General features: G+C 53.2%; 9 protein-coding genes across 9 annotated transcripts; 4 read left to right on the top strand and 5 right to left on the bottom strand.

Annotated features, from left to right (window-relative positions):
- Positions 1-101: 101 nt before the first annotated feature.
- Positions 102-1,733, top strand: PFLUO_LOCUS9053 (uncharacterized protein; the record flags this gene model as incomplete). The annotated part of the gene is made up of 5 exons (XM_073786840.1): positions 102-777; positions 832-1,027; positions 1,128-1,319; positions 1,375-1,567; positions 1,635-1,733. The coding sequence occupies 5 exons, from the start codon at positions 102-104 to the stop codon at positions 1,731-1,733; spliced, it is 1,356 nt and encodes a 451-aa protein (XP_073643056.1).
- A 396-nt stretch (positions 1,734-2,129) lies between these two features.
- On the bottom strand, positions 2,130-4,792 carry PFLUO_LOCUS9052 (uncharacterized protein; the record flags this gene model as incomplete). Its single annotated transcript, XM_073786839.1, has 2 exons — positions 2,130-3,813; positions 3,867-4,792. The coding sequence occupies 2 exons, from the start codon at positions 4,790-4,792 to the stop codon at positions 2,130-2,132; spliced, it is 2,610 nt and encodes an 869-aa protein (XP_073643055.1).
- A 16-nt stretch (positions 4,793-4,808) lies between these two features.
- Positions 4,809-6,390, bottom strand: PFLUO_LOCUS9051 (uncharacterized protein; the record flags this gene model as incomplete). The annotated part of the gene is made up of 3 exons (XM_073786838.1): positions 4,809-5,816; positions 5,886-6,089; positions 6,157-6,390. The coding sequence occupies 3 exons, from the start codon at positions 6,388-6,390 to the stop codon at positions 4,809-4,811; spliced, it is 1,446 nt and encodes a 481-aa protein (XP_073643054.1).
- Positions 6,391-6,755: 365 nt separating this feature from the next.
- On the bottom strand, positions 6,756-8,626 carry PFLUO_LOCUS9050 (uncharacterized protein; the record flags this gene model as incomplete). The annotated part of the gene is made up of 2 exons (XM_073786837.1): positions 6,756-6,816; positions 6,873-8,626. 2 exons carry the CDS (start codon positions 8,624-8,626, stop codon positions 6,756-6,758), a joined length of 1,815 nt encoding a protein of 604 aa, XP_073643053.1.
- Positions 8,627-9,043: 417 nt separating this feature from the next.
- Positions 9,044-13,471, top strand: PFLUO_LOCUS9049 (putative NRPS-like protein biosynthetic cluster; the record flags this gene model as incomplete). Its single annotated transcript, XM_073786836.1, has 4 exons — positions 9,044-9,412; positions 9,465-10,933; positions 11,009-13,120; positions 13,174-13,471. 4 exons carry the CDS (start codon positions 9,044-9,046, stop codon positions 13,469-13,471), a joined length of 4,248 nt encoding a protein of 1,415 aa, XP_073643052.1.
- Positions 13,472-14,025: 554 nt separating this feature from the next.
- On the top strand, positions 14,026-14,874 carry PFLUO_LOCUS9048 (uncharacterized protein; the record flags this gene model as incomplete). Its single annotated transcript, XM_073786835.1, has 1 exon — positions 14,026-14,874. One exon carries the CDS (start codon positions 14,026-14,028, stop codon positions 14,872-14,874), a length of 849 nt encoding a protein of 282 aa, XP_073643051.1.
- Positions 14,875-15,784: 910 nt separating this feature from the next.
- Positions 15,785-16,828, top strand: PFLUO_LOCUS9047 (putative secondary metabolism biosynthetic enzyme; the record flags this gene model as incomplete). Its single annotated transcript, XM_073786834.1, has 1 exon — positions 15,785-16,828. One exon carries the CDS (start codon positions 15,785-15,787, stop codon positions 16,826-16,828), a length of 1,044 nt encoding a protein of 347 aa, XP_073643050.1.
- A 273-nt stretch (positions 16,829-17,101) lies between these two features.
- PFLUO_LOCUS9046 (uncharacterized protein) lies at positions 17,102-18,042 on the bottom strand (the record flags this gene model as incomplete). Its single annotated transcript, XM_073786833.1, has 3 exons — positions 17,102-17,328; positions 17,396-17,547; positions 17,885-18,042. 3 exons carry the CDS (start codon positions 18,040-18,042, stop codon positions 17,102-17,104), a joined length of 537 nt encoding a protein of 178 aa, XP_073643049.1.
- A 618-nt stretch (positions 18,043-18,660) lies between these two features.
- On the bottom strand, positions 18,661-19,072 carry PFLUO_LOCUS9045 (uncharacterized protein; the record flags this gene model as incomplete). The annotated part of the gene is made up of 1 exon (XM_073786831.1): positions 18,661-19,072. A coding segment is annotated over one exon (412 nt), but the record flags the coding sequence as incomplete, so codon positions are not given.
- Between the last annotated feature and the right edge of the window lie 995 nt (positions 19,073-20,067).

Raw genomic sequence — 20,067 nt, 5'->3', positions numbered from 1 at the left:
TCTCAACACGATTCAAAATACGAATTCAAAGGTCAAATTGCACACTTGCAAAGTCAGTCAACAACCAAGCTCCCTGTCCCGTGAATTGCGCCCGAGCCCAGATGGGTGATTTCAAGGTCATCATCATCGGGGGTGGATTGGCTGGGTCTTTGCTGGCAAATGGCCTTCTCAACAACGGCGTGAATTTTCGTTTATACGAACGAGATACGAGAGACTCAAAGCGGGAAGGCTATCAAATCCGCCTTGGAGATTCGGCTATCAAGGGTTTTAGCGCATGTCTCGAGGACGAGCAGCACCGTGCAATTCTGCGCAAGTTTGGACAGTCGTCTTCCGCATCTTCCACAGCACCGAGCCTTTTCACCTCCCAATTCAAAAAGATTTTAGACCTTACTAATCTACCGACTTACTCGAAATCATCTGCAATCAATCGGGAAGTTCTTCGATCTCTTTTGGTTAGACCTATTGATGCTGCAGGCCATGTTCAATATGGTGCGAACTTCACCTATTACGAGGTAATCAAAGAAGGTGAATGCGAGCGGGTAAGGGCGCACTTTGCCGATGGATCATCAGATGATGGCGATATTTTGGTCGGGGCCGATGGCAGTGGTTCGAAAGTCAACGAGAACGTTGGCCTAAGGAATATTGTTCCACTAAATACTCATTGGTCTTTCCTGGGTAAAGGGAGCCTGGGCTACCACCGCCTCCAAAAACTACCAGCCCAACTCTGGAAAGGACCGATTATCGTCTTTTCTAAGGGCGCTTCTCTTTTCTATGCTTGTACGTATCATATCATCTAATGTTGAAGTTCGAGGGCCACTTTACTAATTCTAGTTAAAGTATATCTTCCAGCGAAGCAGGGTATGGATGCGGATAGTGCCTCTAGCCTAGCGTACGACGAGTCTGAGGCATCTTTCTATTGGGGATTGAACATTCCTCGAGCTTCGGTCACTAAATACGAGAACTATTCTGAGATTGAAGATCGCCGCCAGTTCTGCCTAGACTACATCAAAGACTGGGCGCCAGAATTGTGAGTGATACCATCCTCTCGAAAAAGTACCGCTCTATTGCACTACCTCGTGATTGGCTACTAGACTGAAATATACATATTGACCATCTGTTAACCACAGCCACACCATGTTATCTACTGGGTCTGAGGACGTTGACTCGCCAGAAGTGTACGTAGCGCCTCTGCGAGCTAGTAAGAAACCCTCAAATACCTGGCGGAGAGAAATACAACAGAATCAGCCCGGTAATCAGGAAAAGGGTCATCCTCGAGTTTGGCTTCTCGGCGATGCCATTCATGCAATGCAGCCCAATAGGTAAGAATCTCTCTACACCATTCGCCTAGACGAAAGACTAACTATGCAATAAAAGGGGCATGGGTGGTAACCAGGCTATGCATGACTGCGCTGAGATTTTGCCGCATCTCCTTGAGTTGAACAATATCGCCAAGTCTGGGAAACTGCCGTCTACGCAGCAAGTTGAATCCGCGTGCACCAGCTACGAGCAGGGGATGATCGAAAGGGCTTTTGCTTGGGTGAAGAAGAGTGGCGGCCACTCAGTCTTGGTAAGAGCAGACACTTCCTCTTTGGAAACGCCATGAGAATATTTGTGGAGCTGACCAATTTTCATAGACGATCAACTTGGATGGCATTTTAGGGCATGTCGTTTGGCTGCTTGGGAAAATCTTGGTTCCGCTGGTGTCGCTTATGTATAAAGTACTGGGCAATTGATGTGCAAATCAAATCCTCCAGGGCAGGAAGAGTCTCTGAACACAGGTTCCAGAATTTTTTGGCGCCCTGGAAGATGGTAATATGGTGGCCTTCTTAGGGATACAGTCATGATACTCTCGTTCTAGAACGCTTTATATGTACATTTAGTCAATACCTGTTAGTTAATGTCTTCCGCATTTGAGTCAATAGAAGCGGAAGCGGTGCAAAATAGGCCTCTATATAACCTACGAATGAACTACTTCACGGACTGCTGCCGCAGAAGCGTAGATTCTGCGCCCTCACGAAGGAAAAGCGTCTTTAACAACGTAAATTCAATCTGGTCTTTACAAACAAAACAAATGTACAAATCCAACTATGGTCATAAGCAAGTCGTGACTATCGTTCCACCCCACCCATCTAAATGGCCACGAAGAAGCTCTTCTCCCCTTCTTTAGGTTGCACCCTCGCGCGCTCGACAATCGGGTCTGCACAACTAACACGAATACGCTCAGGAGTAGCAGGACTCACAAGCGACAGAACGTCAGTAACACCCCACTCCTTGCGCGCATGCTTGAGCGCATCGCGAATCGCGAAGAAAACCGCACTACCCATGAACAGGGGCGGTTCGCCGATACCACGGGAGCGCTGGATGGTGCGCAGGTTCTCCCACTCGACATCCTTGAGCAGACTGACGTTGAAGATCTGCGGGATATCGCGGAAGCCCGGGATCTTGTAGTTGCCCGGCCCGCGGGTGAAGATCTGGCCCGAGGCGCGGTGCCACAGGCTTTCTTCAGTCGTGAATAGTCCCTGGCCCTGCACGTAGGCGCCTTCGATCTGGCCGTAGTCGATGGATGGGTTGATGGTGCGGCCGACGTCCATTTTGATGTCGCTGCGCAGCGGCGTCCAGTCGCCGGTCAGCGTGTCGATTTGCACTTCCGAGGCGGTCACTCCCTGTGTGAAGTAGAAGAACATTTGGCCCGAGTTCTCGCCCCATACGTATCCGATGTCTGGGGTGCGGTAGTAGCCGTTCGCGGAGAGGTTGACACGGTCGAAGTAGGCTGCGTGTGCGAGTTTGGACATGGGCGCGCCGGGGAATTTCTCGCGGTAGGGCTTGAGGCGCTCGTTGATTTGTTCGCAGGCGTTGAAGATGGCGTAGCCGTTCAAGTCAGAACTGGCCGATGCGGCGGTCGAGGATGTGTTGGCGACGGTGTTAGTGGCGGTCTCGGAGATGTAGACGTCTTCTTGGGGGATTTGAAGTGCTTCGGCGGCAATCATGGTCATTTTCGTGTGTAGACCCTGGCCCATTTCGACACCGCCGTGGGCGACGAGAACACTGCCGTCGTGATAGATGTGGACAAGAGCACCGGCCTGGTTCAGGAAGAGCGCAGTGAAGGAGATACCGAACTTGGTCGGTACGATGGCCATGCCTCGCTTGGACCATTTGTGTTGCTTGTTGTACTCCTCCACAGCCTTTCGACGTTCCATGTAGTTGCTCTCCTCCAGAACCTGCTTGTACATCAAGGGCACATACCAGTCCTTGAGAATCTGGTTGAAGTGTGTCTTGTCACCCGGCTGATACATGTTGATTGCGCGAATCTCTTCAGCAGGAATGTTCAGATGGTCCGCAATCTCGGAAATATAGCATTCGGCAAAGAACAGACCTTGCGGACCACCAAAGCCACGGAAGGCAGTGTTGGAAACCGTATTGGTCTTGCAGATCCGGCCGCGAACGTTGACATTGGGGATGTGGTAAACACCATCAATGTGAGACAAGCTTCGCTCGACGACAGCGCCGGAAAGATCTTGCGTGTGGCCACCGTTGGCATACACATCAGCATCCAGCGCTACAATCTTTCCTTCTTTGGTGACTCCGACCTTCCACTTGCCGAGGAACGGGTGACGTTGACCAGAAGTCAAAATATCCTCGTCACGGTTGAGCATGCAGCGAACAGGCCGCCTCGTCTTGTGTGCAGCGGCAGCACAGATGCCCGCCAACTGGACAGATCGTGTTTCTTTGCCACCGAAGCCACCGCCGAGTCGCTTGACTCTCGAGACAACCTTGTTCGCAGCAGCACCGGTGACTTTAGCGATATAGGTTTGCCTAAAATTCGAAATCAGTATTTATTGTTAGTGGTGCTGGTTGGCGGAACATACGTCTCAGTGGGATTCTGGGTGCCACTCCAAACCTCCATCTCACCGTCTTCCGGCTTCGGGATGGCCACACAAGCTTGTGTCTCCAAGTAAAAGTGCTCTTGGCCACCCATCCGCGAGACGCCCGTGAAAATGTGATCGGCTTCTTTGAAAGCCGCCTCGGTATCGCCGTCGACGATGTAGCGATAGTGCTCGAAGAAGGACTCCGCTTCGATTGCTTCCTCCATAGTGAGGATCACCGGCAAGTCTTCATATTCAACCTTGACGGCTCGCATGCCTTCTTCAGCTTGCTTCGCTGTAATTCCCAAAATAACGCCAATAGGCTGTCCAGCGGTGTTGACCTCGTCAACCGCGAAGAACTTCTCATCGCACACGGGTGCACCCCACCAATTGGCTGCAGCATTCGGCAGGTCGTTGTGATCGACGTAGTCCACAACGCCAGGGATATCCAGTGCGGCAGAGACATCGACGCTGAGGATCTTGGCGTGGGCTTTGGTCGAGAGAACCATGCATCCGAATAATTCGTTCTGTTGTACAGGGATGTCGTCGGTGTACTGGGCCTGGCCGGTGGCCTGCTTCAACGCCGCCACATGCGGGGACGCTTTTCCGAGAATTTTCTGCTGGTAGGCGACCGAAGCCTCGTTATCTTGCTTGCCCGAAGAGATGGCCCTTTCTATCTCTGCAATGACATCGGGATCTAGGTCGGATGACTTGACTTGCAGCCCAGAAAGCACGTCATGGTAAAATCGATAGAAGAAGCCTAGTGCCAGAGATTTGCGGTACGTGGCCATACCACCCGGCACACCGAAAGGAAGATTGAAGTCCTGTTCCAGTGCATTCATGACGCCCTCAAGTGTTGCAGGGCTGGGGAATTTCTGGCCGACCAAGAAGGCCTCTGCGTTTTGTGCAGACACGGTCAGGGCCGCCATGCCGCCAAAGACCAGATTACAACTGAGGACGTCGTTGGTCTCCGAGAGAGACACGCAGCGCGGCGTTGACAATGGCAATATCGTCATCCTTGCGCTTGGCCTGTTTGTAGGCGCGCATATATTCGCCTTTCTGCGCAATCGGGATCCGAAGGCTGGCAATGATGGAATCCGGAGGGAGGGCGGTCTTGCGGTATCCCAGGAAGAACTCAGTCATGGGGATATGCTTGTCCCCTCCGACTGACTTGGCAATGAGAGTCGTGTTCGTTGACACCAGGATCGGGTTGAGATCGGAGATCGGAGAAGCAGTAGCCAAATTACCAGCAGGGGAGGCCACATTTCGAATCTGTCTTCCAGCAAAGTAGTGCAGCTGCTTCTTGATGGCTGCAAAGGGCTGACCCGCGGCAGATCCATATCGTTCGACAGCTAGCGCACAGATGTTTTCCAAGTCTGTCAGAGACACGTTGGCACCGACCTCCAAGTAGTCGTCGTGGAACTCGAACTGCCGCAGCTCAGGGATGTCGCCCAGATAGACAGAGCAAGCATAGCGCATCGCCTTGAACTTGATCTCGATTTGCGTCTCCGAGCTACCGCCAATCAATTTGGCCTCGGGGTGAATGCTCTTAATCTGCAGCAGTTGCTCCAAGGTCACGGGCCGATACCACTTCTTCCGCTTGTTGCCGAGGACCAGTGGGCGGAATTCGTGCTTCCTCAGCGCTGCAGGGAAGATGAGCTGCGTGTCAGGATTGTAGGGCTTGAAATCCGGCTGCGGGAACTTGATTTCGACCTTCTCGTCTTGATTCCCCGCGGACGAGCCTTTGCAGCAACCGCCGCCGCCATTCTTCTCCATGCAGCAGCCCGAGCCTCCGTTCGACGAGGCCATGCCGCAGCTATTGTTTTTGTTAAAACTCTGCGCGGCGTCCAGAATGGGTCTGTAGCCAGTACAGCGGCACAAGTTTCCATCAAACGCTTCCTCCACATCATGCTCCGAGGGCGACGGGTCGTTTCGTAGTAAGGCATAGAGACTCTTTGAAGATATATAGTTAGTCGAACGATTCCCGTCTCGTCAACCGGGATAATACAGGCCAGGGCGTACCATGATAATCCCCGGCGTGCAGAAACCACACTGGCTCCCATTGCCAACCGCGATCCGCTCCTGGATCGGGTGGGGGTCTTTGACATTCCCAATCCCTTCAACGGTGATGACATGTTTCCCATCGACGCTGACCAGCGGGGCCAGACAGGCGTTGACGGAAGCGTGGTAGATCTTTTTCGTGGTCGGGTTTATGTGCGACACGACCTATGCGGTTGGTGGTTAGAGCAGAGTTCAATCACATATAGATTTCTTCCTTTCGCGCCGTACATACCACCGTGCAGGCACCGCAGCCACCCTCAGCGCATCCTAGCTTGGTCCCCGTCAAGCCGATCCCGCGCAGGTATTCGAGCAGCGTCACCTCCGGGTTGACCGTGTCGACGGTGACCTTGGTTCCATTCACGTAGAAGCGGAGGGTGTCGTCCCAGTCCTCGGTCAGCTGGGCCAGCGAAGTGACCTTCTCGACCGCGGCCGCGGAATCCTCGTGAATGCCGATTCCGGGCGCCATTTTGATAGATTCTCACGGGGGTAGGTAAAACAAAATGACAGAATGAGGGTCTCACAAGGGCCGGGTGCGACAGCCCATGATGTATTTATTTAATGTGTGGCGAGAGACTACCGCGACGACTTGCCTAGAGGTTGAACCTTCCCAAGTGGTACAGGCAAAGAGGGGGAGACGAGATCAAGCGATAAGCCCTGGATTGCGGGGAGTGGCGACCTCCGGTTCCACCGCGGGTTCACCGCGGCCGCTTATCGGGCTCCGATCTAGATAACTAACCAAGTATTCTATACAAACGCCCCAGTACTCACGACAATAGATCCATATACGAACAAACCCAAACCAAATAAACAGGTTATAGCAACATCGCACGCTCAGTTCGCAAACTTCTGCTCTTGCTCTTGCCACCTGTGTCGCTCAACCACCAAGCGTGCTCTGGAGACACATGCATGTATTAGTCCACATCCACAGGGAAGGAGTAGATCACTCACCGATAGGCTTTCACAAATCGCCACACCTCGCTGTCCGCCAGGTTCCACGCTTCGGAGACATCCTTGATGCTGATGCGGCTGCCCTCCTCGCTCTTGATCACCTCCCGCGCCTTCTGGATCAACTCGTACTCCCGCGAAACCCCCTGCTCGCTCGGGTTGGCAAACTGGAAGCTCTCCTTTTCGGCGTACTGTGGCTTATCCTGATTGCCTTTGCCACCCTCGATCTTGGGGTCAGCCTTGCCGCCACGGGGGATCTGGAAGCCAAGCTGCCATTCGAACTCATCCAGGAGGTCGGACGGCAGGCCGGTGCCGGCCTCGCCGGGGAGAGACTCGACGGTCATCCACAGAGATGAGCCGATGGCTTGGTCGCCTGCGACAACTTGTTTGAACACGCTCCCGCGGGACGAGCCACCCAGTTGGTCCCCGAGGTGGTCTCGCGTCACCTCGAACAACCAGGGATCGCGGTCCGTGTCGCGGCGAATGTGCCGGGTCGTGATCTCTTCGGAGCTCTTCTGCAGGCTGATCAGGGTGTACGGATGGGGCAGGGTGCCGATCGTAAAGAGGAATGTAGTGTTCTTGTAGTTCGGGGGTTGGCTGATCCGCATGGTCTGTTTGCCCGAGCCGCAGGGGCGGCAATCGGGGAGGTTGGGCGGGCATGAGTCCGCCATGGGGGTATCCGGACACTGCACAAGAGCCTTGGCTAGCCGTAGAGCCGGCTCCACCAGGGCAGTGGTGCACTTGGGGAAAGGTTTGAGCACGGCCAGTCCCGCCGGGAAGCCATTTTGAAATGTGTTGTGGAGGTGCGCATTGATTAGCTGCACCAACTCCTTTCGGCCGGCCGCCGGGTCCTTGCTAATTTTCTCACCAAGGGTCGAGTATTTGGAGGTGATTGTCGAAGATCGGTAGAAGGCCAGTGAGGTAGGCGGTTCAATCCGGAAATACTCCGGAGGCATGAGGTCCGTCATGGACGTAGATTTATCGTCTAGCTTCCGGGCGGCCTCCGCGACGGCTTGGTCGATCATATGCTTCTCCGCTGCATAGAGGCCACCGTTAAAGTTTTCGAAGCGCGTAATGTGCTCGGGCTCGCTGCCACGACGTAGAGAAGACAGAAGGGGATCGTCGTACCGGCCCATAGGGAAGCAAAGGAAATCGGCTAGCAAGCCCGATCCCATGTGGCCCCAAGCCAGCCATCGAAACACCTCGTTCTGAGCCTCGGTACTGAGCCTTATTCTTTGGACCGTCTCGTAATATGGGTTCATTTTGGCATCCCCAGGGCCCAGAATCACTGGCCGGAAGCCTTGGGCATACCAGGCCCGACGCCAGGCCAGCAGCAGCTCGACATTCGCTTTCTTTTCCTCTGCCCGGTCCTGTCCGGAACGCTGTCTGGGATTGTAGTTCGGGTCAAAGTATGTGTAGACGGCTCGACGGTCGGCCAGAGGCGGGAGGACAGAGCGACCTTCATCCAAGGTGACGGATGACGAGAATGGGTTCAGCCACTGCCAGTCGCTGAACCATTTCGAGTCCCCCCTGGTGCTGTTCTTTTCCTCTGGTGGCGCCTCGTGGGCGGGAGGACGGAACGATGGCAGGTGGAAGTCGCCGAGGCTTAATGCCTCCAGTTTTGGTCGCACATATTCGGCTGCCCCTGAGACTTTTTCGCTGACGGGTACAGGGATGGGGGAGGAGGAGAAGATGAATAGGAGCAGAGCGACAAAGACAATGACCGAAAGCAGCGCCGTACTTCGATGGGGGATCATCTTCGTCGCATTCGACGGCACGACCGGTCAGCCAGGGTGCTTCGAGAGAGACGCGGCGTTGAGGTTTTGTCGGGCGCGGGAGAACAAAAGCCGTGAAGCTCGTCTCCTACCAAAAAAGCCGCCTACCCTCGAATCGGTCCGAACGGGGTCAATTGGGCCAGGGTTGGCCGATGATGGGGGTTTGGAAAGGGGGTTGATTAGAGAAAGGGAGATCACCAAACAACAATCCTCGTCAATGGGGCCAGTTTCATGATGTCAACTGATCCTGATCCTCAGGCATCCCCTGCTGAGCTAACAGCGGTGAGGGCCTGTCTCCAATCACCGTCCAGGCGAGATCGGCCGCTTCTTTTTCTGCTGCCCCTCATACTCTCGATTTATTTGAGTCACACCCCTCCTTCCTTCTCCCCCTCTGCAACCATGGCTGTGGGATCAGGTCCATTGCAGGACCGCCTAGAGCGATGGGCTCAAAGGCTCAACAATCTGATCGTCTCTCCATTGACTCGAGACTACCCGGACTCCAATAAGGCCGAATCGAGAGCCATCGAGGCATTCGAGTCGATTCAACTGCCCAAGGAAACCCAATTGGCGCTCAAGAAACTCTCCGGCTCATCCTCGTCTGACTTCACGGTCTTCCTGACAGCATTTGTGATTCTCGTGGCTCGTCTAACGGGCGACGAGGATATCGCCGTGGGAACAAGCCTAGGTGATGATGGCCGCCCATTTGTGCTGCGGGTGCCCATTGATGTATCCGAGACGTTCCTCCAGCTCTATGCCAAAGTAGACAAGGTATGAAAAATGTGGTTCTGCCACAACCATCACGCTAACTCGGCTCGTCTAGGCCTTCAACCAAGGCTCTTCCGACATCGTCCCGTTGGGCAGTCTGCGCTCGTACATGCAAGACAAGTCCAAATCCGAGCGCGCTCCGATCCTCTTCCGTTTCGCTGCATACGATGCCCCCGCTGCCTCCCAGGAATACCCAGCCAATACCTTCGAGACCACGGATTTAGTGGTCAATGTTGCGCCGGGCTCGACTGCCGCCGGTGCATACTATAACCAGCGTCTTTTCTCGAGCTCCCGGATTGCCACTATCCTAAAGCAACTAGCTCGGATTGCCGGCAATGCTGTCGCCAATCCCGAGGAAGCAGTTGGTCGGATTGATTTGATGACCGAGGACCAGCGTGCGATCTTGCCGGATCCTACGTCGGATCTAAACTGGTCTAAATTCCGTGGCGCCATCCACGACATCTTCTCCGCTAATGCCGAGAGCCACCCCGACAAGCTATGCGTTGTTGAGACCAAGTCGGCCACATCTCCTCACCGCGAGTTTACCTACAAACAGATCAACGAGGCGTCAAATATCCTAGGGCACCACCTAGTGCAATCGGGTATCGAAAGAGGGGAGGTTGTGATGGTCTATGCCTACCGTGGTGTAGACCTCGTCGTGGCTGTCATGGGTATCTTGAAGGCCGGTGCGACTTTTTCCGTTATCGACCCGGCGTACCCGCCAGAGCGGCAAAATATCTACTTGGATGTGGCCCGTCCTCGTGCCCTAGTGAATATTGCCAAGGCTACAAGAGATGCTGGAGAACTGTCCGACACTGTTCGATCCTTTATCAATGCCAATCTTCAGCTCCGGACCGAAGTTCCCGCTCTGGCTCTGCTGGACGATGGCACTCTCGAGGGCGGATTAATCAACGGCAAGGATGTCTTCGCGAACCAGGTTGAGCTAAAGTCCAGATCTGTTGGTGTGGTTGTGGGGCCCGATTCAACCCCGACACTATCATTCACGTCTGGCTCCGAGGGCCGCCCGAAGGGCGTTCTTGGCCGTCACTTTTCGCTCGCATATTACTTCCCCTGGATGTCGGAGACCTTCAAACTCACCCCCAACGACAAGTTCACGATGCTGAGCGGTATCGCCCACGATCCCATCCAAAGAGACATCTTTACCCCATTGTTCCTAGGCGCACAGCTTCTAGTGCCTGCCCGGGAAGATATCCAGAACGAAAAGCTGGCCGAATGGATGCAGAAATACGAAGCCAGTGTCACCCACCTGACCCCTGCTATGGGCCAGATCCTTGTGGGCGGTGCTTCTGCACAATTCCCCGCTCTTCACCACGCATTCTTCGTTGGGGATATTCTGATCAAGCGTGACTGTCGTTCCCTCCAGGGACTGGCCCCGAATGTCTCTATCGTTAATATGTATGGGACCACGGAAACCCAGCGGGCTGTTAGCTACTACGAAATCCCTAGTTACTCCAGCCAGGAGGGATTCCTCGATACGTGCAAGGATGTCATTGCCGCAGGCCGGTTCGTGTTCTGGCCTTCCATTAAGCTTGCTATTGCAATGTATATGATGATTGATGCTAACATATTTTCGTGCAGGGGAATGTTGGACGTGCAAATGCTCGTTGTTAACCATTTCGATCCTACACGTATCTGTGCGATTGGTGAGGTGGGTGAGATTTACGTGCGTGCTGCTGGTCTCGCAGAGGGCTACTTGGGGTCCCCGGAGTTGAACCAGAAGAAGTTCTTGACGAACTGGTTCGTTAAGCCTGAAGTTTGGATCAACAAGGACAAAGCTGCGTCCGCAAATAATGAGCCCTGGCGAGAGTTCTACGTTGGTCCCCGTGATCGCCTCTACCGCAGCGGTGATTTGGGCCGATACACCCCAACCGGAGATGTCGAGTGCTCTGGTCGAGCCGATGACCAGGTGAAAATCCGCGGTTTCCGAATCGAGCTTGGAGAGATCGACACGCACCTTTCGCGGCACCCGCTAGTTCGTGAGAATGTCACCCTAGTGCGTCGAGACAAATTCGAGGAGCCTACGCTTGTGAGCTACTTCGTGCCCGATATGAACAAGTGGGCCAATTGGCTCCAGAGCAAAGGTCTTGAGGATGATGATTCTGCCGATGGCATGGTTGGCTTGCTTCGACGTTTCCGACCTCTGAGGGATGATGCTCGTGAGCACCTTCGCAGCAAGCTTCCCGCTTATGCGGTGCCTACGGTGATTATTCCCCTAAAGAGAATGCCGCTGAACCCCAATGGCAAAATTGACAAGCCAGCCCTCCCCTTCCCCGATACGGAGGAACTTAGCGCAGCGGCGCCACGCCGTCGTTCGTCCGTCATGCAGGCACTGTCCGAGACTGAGGACGCTCTTGCTAAGATTTGGGCTAAGCTGATTCCTAATGTCACCGCTCGTATGATTGGTCCCGACGATTCGTTCTTTGATCTCGGTGGCCACAGTATCCTGGCCCAGCAGATGTTCTTTGACCTACGGCGCAAGTGGCGCGGTATCGATATTTCCATGAACGTTATCTTCCGTAGCCCGACGCTCAAGGGCTTTGCTAGTGAAATTGACCGGCTGCTGGATTTCGAAGCGTTCGCGACTAGCGACGACCCTAATGCCGCTCAGGTCTCTCAGGCCGCCAACGAGCCCGACGATGAATACTCGAAGGATGCCCGCCAGCTCGTAAATGAGCTGCCACAAACGTTCCCCGAACGCACTGATGCGATGCTCTCTAGCGAGCCGACCATCTTCCTCACCGGTGCCACCGGCTTCCTCGGCGCGCACATTCTCCGTGACCTGCTCACTCGCAAGGCCCCGTCCGCTAAGGTTGTGGCTTTGATTCGCGCTAAGAGTGACGAGCAAGCTCTGGATCGTCTTCGCGCTACCTGCCGTGCCTACGGCTTCTGGGACGAAGCATGGACCACTAGACTACAGTGCGTCTGCGGTAACCTTGGAGACGCCCGCTTTGGTCTCTCGCAGGCCGCGTGGGATGACCTGGCTAGCCGAGTCGATGCAGTTATTCACAATGGAGCCCTCGTCCACTGGGTCTATCCATATTCAACTCTCAAGCCGGCCAATGTTATGGGAACGATCGACGCGCTTAAGCTTTGCGCCACCGGCAAAGCTAAGCAGTTTGCCTTTGTCAGCTCGACTAGTGCCCTGGACAAGGACCACTACGTCGAAGAATCCGAGCGGATCATCGCTGCTGGTGGCAATGGCGTCAGCGAAGAAGATGACCTCGAAGGCAGCAGTGCCGGCCTTGGAACCGGGTATGGCCAGAGCAAGTGGGCGGGAGAATATCTCGTCCGCGAAGCTGGCCGCCGTGGTCTGAAGGGAACCATCATCCGCTCTGGATATGTGCTAGGTGATTCTACCACTGGAACTACGAATACGGACGACTTCCTCATCCGTATGCTTAAGGGTTGCGTCCAACTTGCGTCCCGGCCCAACATCCACAATACGGTGAATATGGTGCCCGTCGATCATGTGGCCCGTATCATCATCGCTTGTGCTTTCCACCCGCCCCGGGCTCCGATCAGTGTAGCTCATGTCACTGGACACCCACGACTGCGCTTCAATCAGTTCCTAGGTGCGCTGCAGCTGTACGGCTACGATGTTCCGCAGGTGGATTACGTACCTTGGTCGATGGCTCTCGAGCAGTATGTCAATGATGGCCAGCACAATGACAAGGATTCACAGCATGCCCTGTAAGTCTCTTTTTTGTTTTTCTCTTGTTCGGCCAAAGCTAACTCCCAAACAGCATGCCTCTCTACCACTTCGTCACCGCCGACCTCCCGTCCAACACCAAGGCACCGGAGTTGGATGACACCAACGCTGCCGCTGCTCTCAAGGCCGATGCCGTCTGGTCTGGCATTGATGTTTCAGCCGGTGCTGGTGTCACGGAAGAGTTGGTCGGTCTGTACGCCTCTTACCTGGTGGAGACTGGGTTCCTGCCTCCGCCCACGGTCACCGGAGAGAGGCCCTTACCAGCAGCGCGTATCAGCGAGGAGCAAAAGAAGACGCTGCTGAGTGTCGGTGGCCGGGGAGGCGCTGCATGATAGTGCGTTTCGTTGACTTTGTTTTGCATAGATGATTTAAAAGTGTGTATTTAACGTTGAACTTCTGTATGAAGCCATGACGAGAAAGAGAGCCGCCCACCAATCAAAAGCTTCCCTCCGATCTCGGCCAGCCCTCTTCTGCCCCTCCATTCTCCCAACACTCAACTCTACAGTTGTTTTTCCTTTCTACATTAATCTTCCTGTGTCTCCTCTCTCGTCTATATCTAAATCTCTTAATTCATCTTCGACTCCGACTCCAACTCCTCCAATGGCTGAAGGTACGTGCGCAGGCGGATTCGCTCTCTTTTCCAGCTATCCTTGGCATTTTGTTTTTTTTCCCACTTCTCCATCCTTGTTCTCCCCAACACACCACTGTCAACCCCCCCGAGAAGACATCCCCTTCGCCGGATAGAGCCTGCTGGAGAGGAGACAATCGGACTTCGCCGGTGGCATCCGTCCTTCATTCTCCGTTCACCGCTGGTCTCCGCAGCTCTTCCCGTCGTCGGGTCTTTTCGCCGCCACACCCGTCCCAATCCCTTTCTCTCCCTCTCCCCATGAGCAGCATGTCCAGACTGCTCCCGCGGCGGGAGTCCCTCGCGCGCACAGCAGGGGTCATTCGCAATACTTCATACGCACGGGCCTCTTCTGCGCGACTCATTCCACTCCCCACGAACCCCCAAGCCGCAACGAACCGCATCTCCCCTTTCTCGACCAGCACACGTCTCTCTTGCTCTAGCCACAACAAGCCTAATAATAACTCTCCCGCCTCCACAGACAAGTATGCCGCAGGTCTCAACCTGAACAAAAACTGGGCCGCGCAAACCGCGCGCGACCACCCAGACCTCTTCCCCACGCTCGCAAAAGGCCAGTCGCCCCAGATCCTATGGATCGGATGCTCCGACTCGCGCTGCCCGGAGACAACCATGCTGGGCCTGCAGCCCGGCGACGTGTTCGTGCACCGCAACATCGCCAACATCCTGCACCCGGGTGACCTCAGCTCCGCCGCCGTGATCGAGTTCGCTGTGCACCACCTGCGCGTCCAGCACGTCGTGCTCTGCGGCCACACGTCCTGCGGCGGCGTCGCGGCTGCGCTGGGGAATAAGCAGCTCGGTGTGCTAGACCCGTGGCTTCTGCCGCTGCGCCAGGTGCGCGAGCGAAACTTGGATCTCTTGCAGTCTCTTCCTGCCGATGAGGCTGCGCAGAAGCTCGTCGAGCTGAATGTTCGCGAGGGCTTGACTGTCATCAAGCAGAAGAGTGTCGTTTTGACCGCTATGCAGGAGCGCGGACTGCAGGTTCATGGCCTGATCTATGACGTTGGCTCCGGCGTCCTAAGCGAATTGGATTCCCAGGACACGGATGAGACTATCAAGGCTCGTCTGGCGGCTTTCATGACGGAAAATTAGATATGTATAGTTGCAGATGACGTGGCGGATGTATTGCAGTTTTTTAGACAGCGAAATGATAACATGACGACGAAAGACTCTATCGGAGAGGAGATATAGGCACGACCTGACCGTCGTATAATGCTTGCAACTAGTTTCCTACACCTGGGCGTGAACTTGGTAGCCTCCGTTGGACTTGTTATAACTCTACCCCAGATGGGCAACTCCGTGGAGTAAGCACGTTTCTTCCACACTGACTATAGCGCGTTCAATATCTTGTGTTTACAGATCTATCTGCACTCATCTACACGGGATAAATCGCCCTTCCACCCCTACCTACCCATCTAGACAGCACTATCCCTGTCGGTACGTCCTCCCGAGGCGTCTCATCTGACTTGGCAATTAATTTCACTGTTCTGGGCCGCGTTGCACCCGCGTCTAGCCATCTGTTATCTAAGATCAACTGAACAATAGGAGATAAGGGATTCGCATTTCCATGTCTCGGGAATAAATACCCAGCTTCCACCGACGTTGTGACACTGCCTTCCATCTTGAATGTCACCCCCAAAATCCCGGTTTGGGGGGATAGTGAGCTTCCAATCGGAAGAAGAAGCAATCGCTTATTCGCAATTGGGCCATTTCTATATCATTCTTGCTTGTTAATTCCTTAATGTCAGCAATTGATTTCTAAGGGGAGAAAGCATTACTAATTCATACTTCGGGAATACTGGTCGGGAATAAACCGGGAATCATTCCCGAGACCCAGAAACGTAGTTATTTAGGGTCTGGAACACACGCTCGACTCATTTTTTTCAGTCCTCTTAGCTATTGCTTATCATTGCCCGGCGTGTTGATTTTGTTTTTGTCATACCCAATTACAATGCCCTCAACAAGCCTCTGTCAAGAGGAAACATGTCCTCCATACAGCCTAATGGACGACTACAGCGAAGGCGCCCACCCCCAGATCCTCGAGGCTCTGCTTCGGACAAATTCCACACAACAAGTCGCCTATGGGAACGACGAGTACAGCGATGCTGCGCGGCAATTCATCCGCGACAAGATCGGGTGCACCGATGACGAAGCAGACATTTTCTTCGTGCCCAGCGGGACATCAGCAAATCTGATCTCGATCGCTAGCTGTCTCCGGCCCTACGAAGCCGTTATTACCTTAGACTCGGGCCACATTGCATGCAAAGAGGCCGGTGCCATTGAAGCCACGGGCCACAAGCTTATCCTTGTTCCCGCGGTCAATGGGAAGATGACCCCTAAGCTTCTGCAGAAGGCGGTTCGTAGCAATCAGTTCTATCCGCACATGGCGAAGCCAAGACTGCTTTACCTGTCCAATGCCTCTGAGACGGGAACGGTGTACACGAAGCGAGAGCTGACCGAGCTCTCGGCGCTGTGCAAGCAGCTCAACCTGCTCCTTTTAATGGATGGCGCGCGGTTGGGAACGGCACTATGCTCCAACAAGAACGATATGACCCTGCGAGATGTCCACGAATTGACGGACATCTTCTGGATCGGAGGTACCAAGGCTGGTGCATTGCTCGGCGAGGCAATTGTCGTTAAGAAAGCGCTCGCCGAAGGATTCGTTTTCCACCTGAAGCAGCATGGCGCTCTGCTCGCAAAGGGGCGGATCATGGGCGTGCAGTTCCTGGAGCTTTTCCGGTCCGATCTCTTCTTCGAGCTGGCGACACACGCGAATCGGATGGCGCAGAAGATCTCGGCGGGATTCGAGCTTCTGGGGTATAAGCTGTTGGCGGAGACGGAGACCAATCAGGTGTTTGTCATTCTGCCCCAGCAACTCATCCGGAGACTGCAGGACAGATTCCGGTTCTATATTTGGGAGGAATTGGATGATGACCTGGCGGTGATTCGGATTGTGACGTCGTGGGCGACAGATGAGATGCAGGTGGACAAGTTTAATGCGTGGGTGCAACAATGGACGGTGGTCTGCAAGGAAATAGAGGTTTAATTGGTCTTTTTATTTTGCATGCATGGGTTGGAGTTGGCCTTTAGATTTCTATATCTGCGTATACTTAGATGACCATGAATAACTTGAAACAGTTAAGCGTTCCTATTTATCATCTTCAGACACAACTTTCTTTCATCGTTTTCTAGCCCTCGCAGATTGCCTCAGGGCCTTCTCATCTTCCACGACATCACTGATAGGGTCTAGATCTTCGACCTGAGGTGATATCTCCTCTGTCTCCCCTTCCTCAGGAATCCCTAGAGATCTGTAAAGATTCTAGGAAGACTTTCCTGTGCTTCTTTTAAGGACAGCCTGGGCAAATTCCTCACAAGTTTGGCGACGTTGGTGAGCGATAGATAAAAAGCGGTCCTCTGGCCCAATAGACCCAACAAAAACCTCGTCCTCACCCTTCAGTAATCCGTCCCACGCCTTGTCTGTGAAGTCTTTCAGGGGCATTCCCAGTTGGCGGCCGACGTTGGCTCCCATGTAATCGTGTAGTTCCGCTAGATTCGTCAGTACTGTCGTCTTTTTGTCGTCGAAATTTGGTAGTTGATAAGGGACTAGACGTACTCTGGACGGCTGGTGGAAAGATCTCGGTCACCTTCACGTTGGTCTGGGCCAACTGGGATCGTAAACACATTGCAAACGCGTTTAGAGCAGCCTTGGAGGCTGAATAACCGGGCAAAGACGCTGCTGGCACGATCGAGATGTTGGATTCGGTGCTAGTTGACGTCCGGTCAGCCTTCACCCATGAAATATGCTTAGTTCCACCTTACAAGATAAGACTTGTCGGGGTCTTCTTTTCCAATAGGAAAGGAAGGAATGCATGGACAAGTGAGACACCAGCCGTATAATTGACATGCATTTGTTGATGAAAAGCTGTCAGATCTACGCTCTCGGGAGATGTAAAGTCGGTTGACTGTTGAACACCGGCATTGATGAAGACGCTGTCTATATCGGGATACTGACTCGTCATACTAAACCGGCCGTTCATTTGTCAGATCAGTGAATGCCTTCATGAGTGTGGAATGTATAGTAGAGTGGAAAGACAGGGCTTACTCCTTCACGAACTGAGGGATGGCATCAAGCTTGCTAATATCAAATGCCACTCCATGGGCTCGTTCAGCCTTATGCTTCAGCACCCACGCATCCAGGCGTTCCTTGCGCCTGCCCACAGCGGTCACCTGAATGCCTGCCTCAACCAGTCGATCCGCCATGCTCTCTCCGATGCCGGATGTGGCTCCAATAAGCAGCACATGTTTGTAGGGGAAATTCATGGCTACCTCTCGTAATAGTAGTTTAGATTATGGTTCCGTGGTGAGATTGTGCGCCAGCCTATATATGGATGCATCTCTTCAAATTAAAGTTCGTTAGACGGCTTCTGCAGAATGCAGAACTTGCTTGAGCGGAGACGTGCTACGTACTGTCTCTTTAAATCCGTCCGATTAAGTCCGGGGGAGGCATCGGCAGTTATTAGAAGTAAGGGGGTAGCCGTGGGGAGGGAACCACTAGAATTGTGAGAAGTCTTGGCACCGTTCCGTAGTTTTCGGCATGGTTTTCTAAATGCCAATTGTGTTTTCCTCCATTTCGAGACTAGTTATCCCCAGCTCATACGGTGACCTCTCCATTCAACAAATTTAGTTAGCTGACTGGTAACAACTTTGATGCCACAGGAACTAACTAATCAATGGCAGATAGCTACAAACGCATGAAGATATAAAATTTTCATTTTCGCTTCCTTTTTCCAATAAATAGGGAAATGAATGAAGGCCTTCAAGAGTCGTAAGGTAATTACAGGTGCCCTGAGCTTTCCACGATGGAAAGAATTTGCCGATTTAAGACCTCTGTGCATCAAGAATCTTTTGGCGGAGAAAATCCTCAACAGTCGTCGGCCTCCGTCCAATCAACCACTCAAGCACGTTGGTATTACCTTTGATTCCATAAAAGTTGTAATAGAGAATCAGTCGCTGAAGCGCATCACGAGGGTATCGTGGAAGGCTCCCACTGCCTCCGGACACAAGGTCTTCGAAAACTTCGACCGATTTGAAGTAATCCTTTTGCACAATCTGAATAGGCCGGCCGATTTCCTTGCTCAGTGCAGTTACCACATCAGAATACGATGTCGGGCCGGTGGAACAGGCCGTGTATTCGGCCAAGTAGTGCTTCTCCCTTTCTTCGATAATCTTTGCAAAGGCATCCGCTAGGTCTTTTAAGATCGTAAAAGAGAACGTAACGCTAGGATCGAAGCTCGCGGGGAAAACGGGAGCATCCTATTGCAGCAATTTCTGGACCGGGAACAGATCCAGTATATGGCTTGGTTGAATGATGGTATGATTGAGCCCAGACTCAATTAAATACTCCTCCACATAGCGCTTAGAGTCATGGTTCATCAACTTCCGCAGCCGTGGATGCAAAACTGAGGAGTAAATGAAATGCTTGAGGCGCCCGTTTTGGGATTCGTTGCATGCTGCATCGATCATAGTGTATCCGATTGCAGTCTCATGGGCGTTGACATGTGGGTGAATAGACGGGCAAATATAAAGAACGGTCGATACTCCAGACAAGATACGCCGAGCATCTTCAGCGCGGGACATATCAGCTCGAACAACGGTAGCATCAGGGTATTGTGCTCTAAGGCGTTCCTCCGAGGATGCACTGTTTACGAGGAGTCGTAGCTGTTTGCATTTACCGCGGAGAAGTGGGATCAATTGTGAACATTGTCTGCCGCTGGCAGCAGTAAGAAGGACCACGTCATTTTCGAAATCAATCGGCATAGTGATGACTGGCTTCAAGAAACAACAATGTATGGGAAGGCGCAATATAATGGGTTCTACGGGGTGGTGGAGGATCGCTTTATAAGCCTAAGATGTAGTTACCTACGTTAAAATGATGTCGCCGAATGGAGTTACTACAAATCCTGCAGCGCACTTAACCTAGCGGGGTCTAAGCTTGGTCTCCACAGCGCTCCACAAATATAAATGTCGGTGAGTCGGGGTTCGTGGATTCCGACTTCCGATGTAGTCATATGTTAAACACCCCCCTTTCTTGCTGCTTGGATTATCGCAGAGTAGGGAGTGACCATCATTCCTAACAGTTGTGTTCCAGATTTTGTTAGCCCTTTCCTATCAGTACTAATGATTTGACATTGTTGATGTACTCAAGACGCTTTCGATCCAACCTGATTCAAGCAGCACGGGCGTCGGGAAAAAGGTAACGATGGGCAAGGAACAACTCGGCCAGAC

Source organism: Penicillium psychrofluorescens, assembly GCF_964197705.1.
Source record: "Penicillium psychrofluorescens genome assembly, chromosome: 6".
NCBI lineage: Eukaryota > Fungi > Ascomycota > Eurotiomycetes > Eurotiales > Aspergillaceae > Penicillium > Penicillium psychrofluorescens.
Note: the sequence above shows the minus strand (reverse complement) of the source record. Positions and strands in the feature narration are given on the sequence as shown.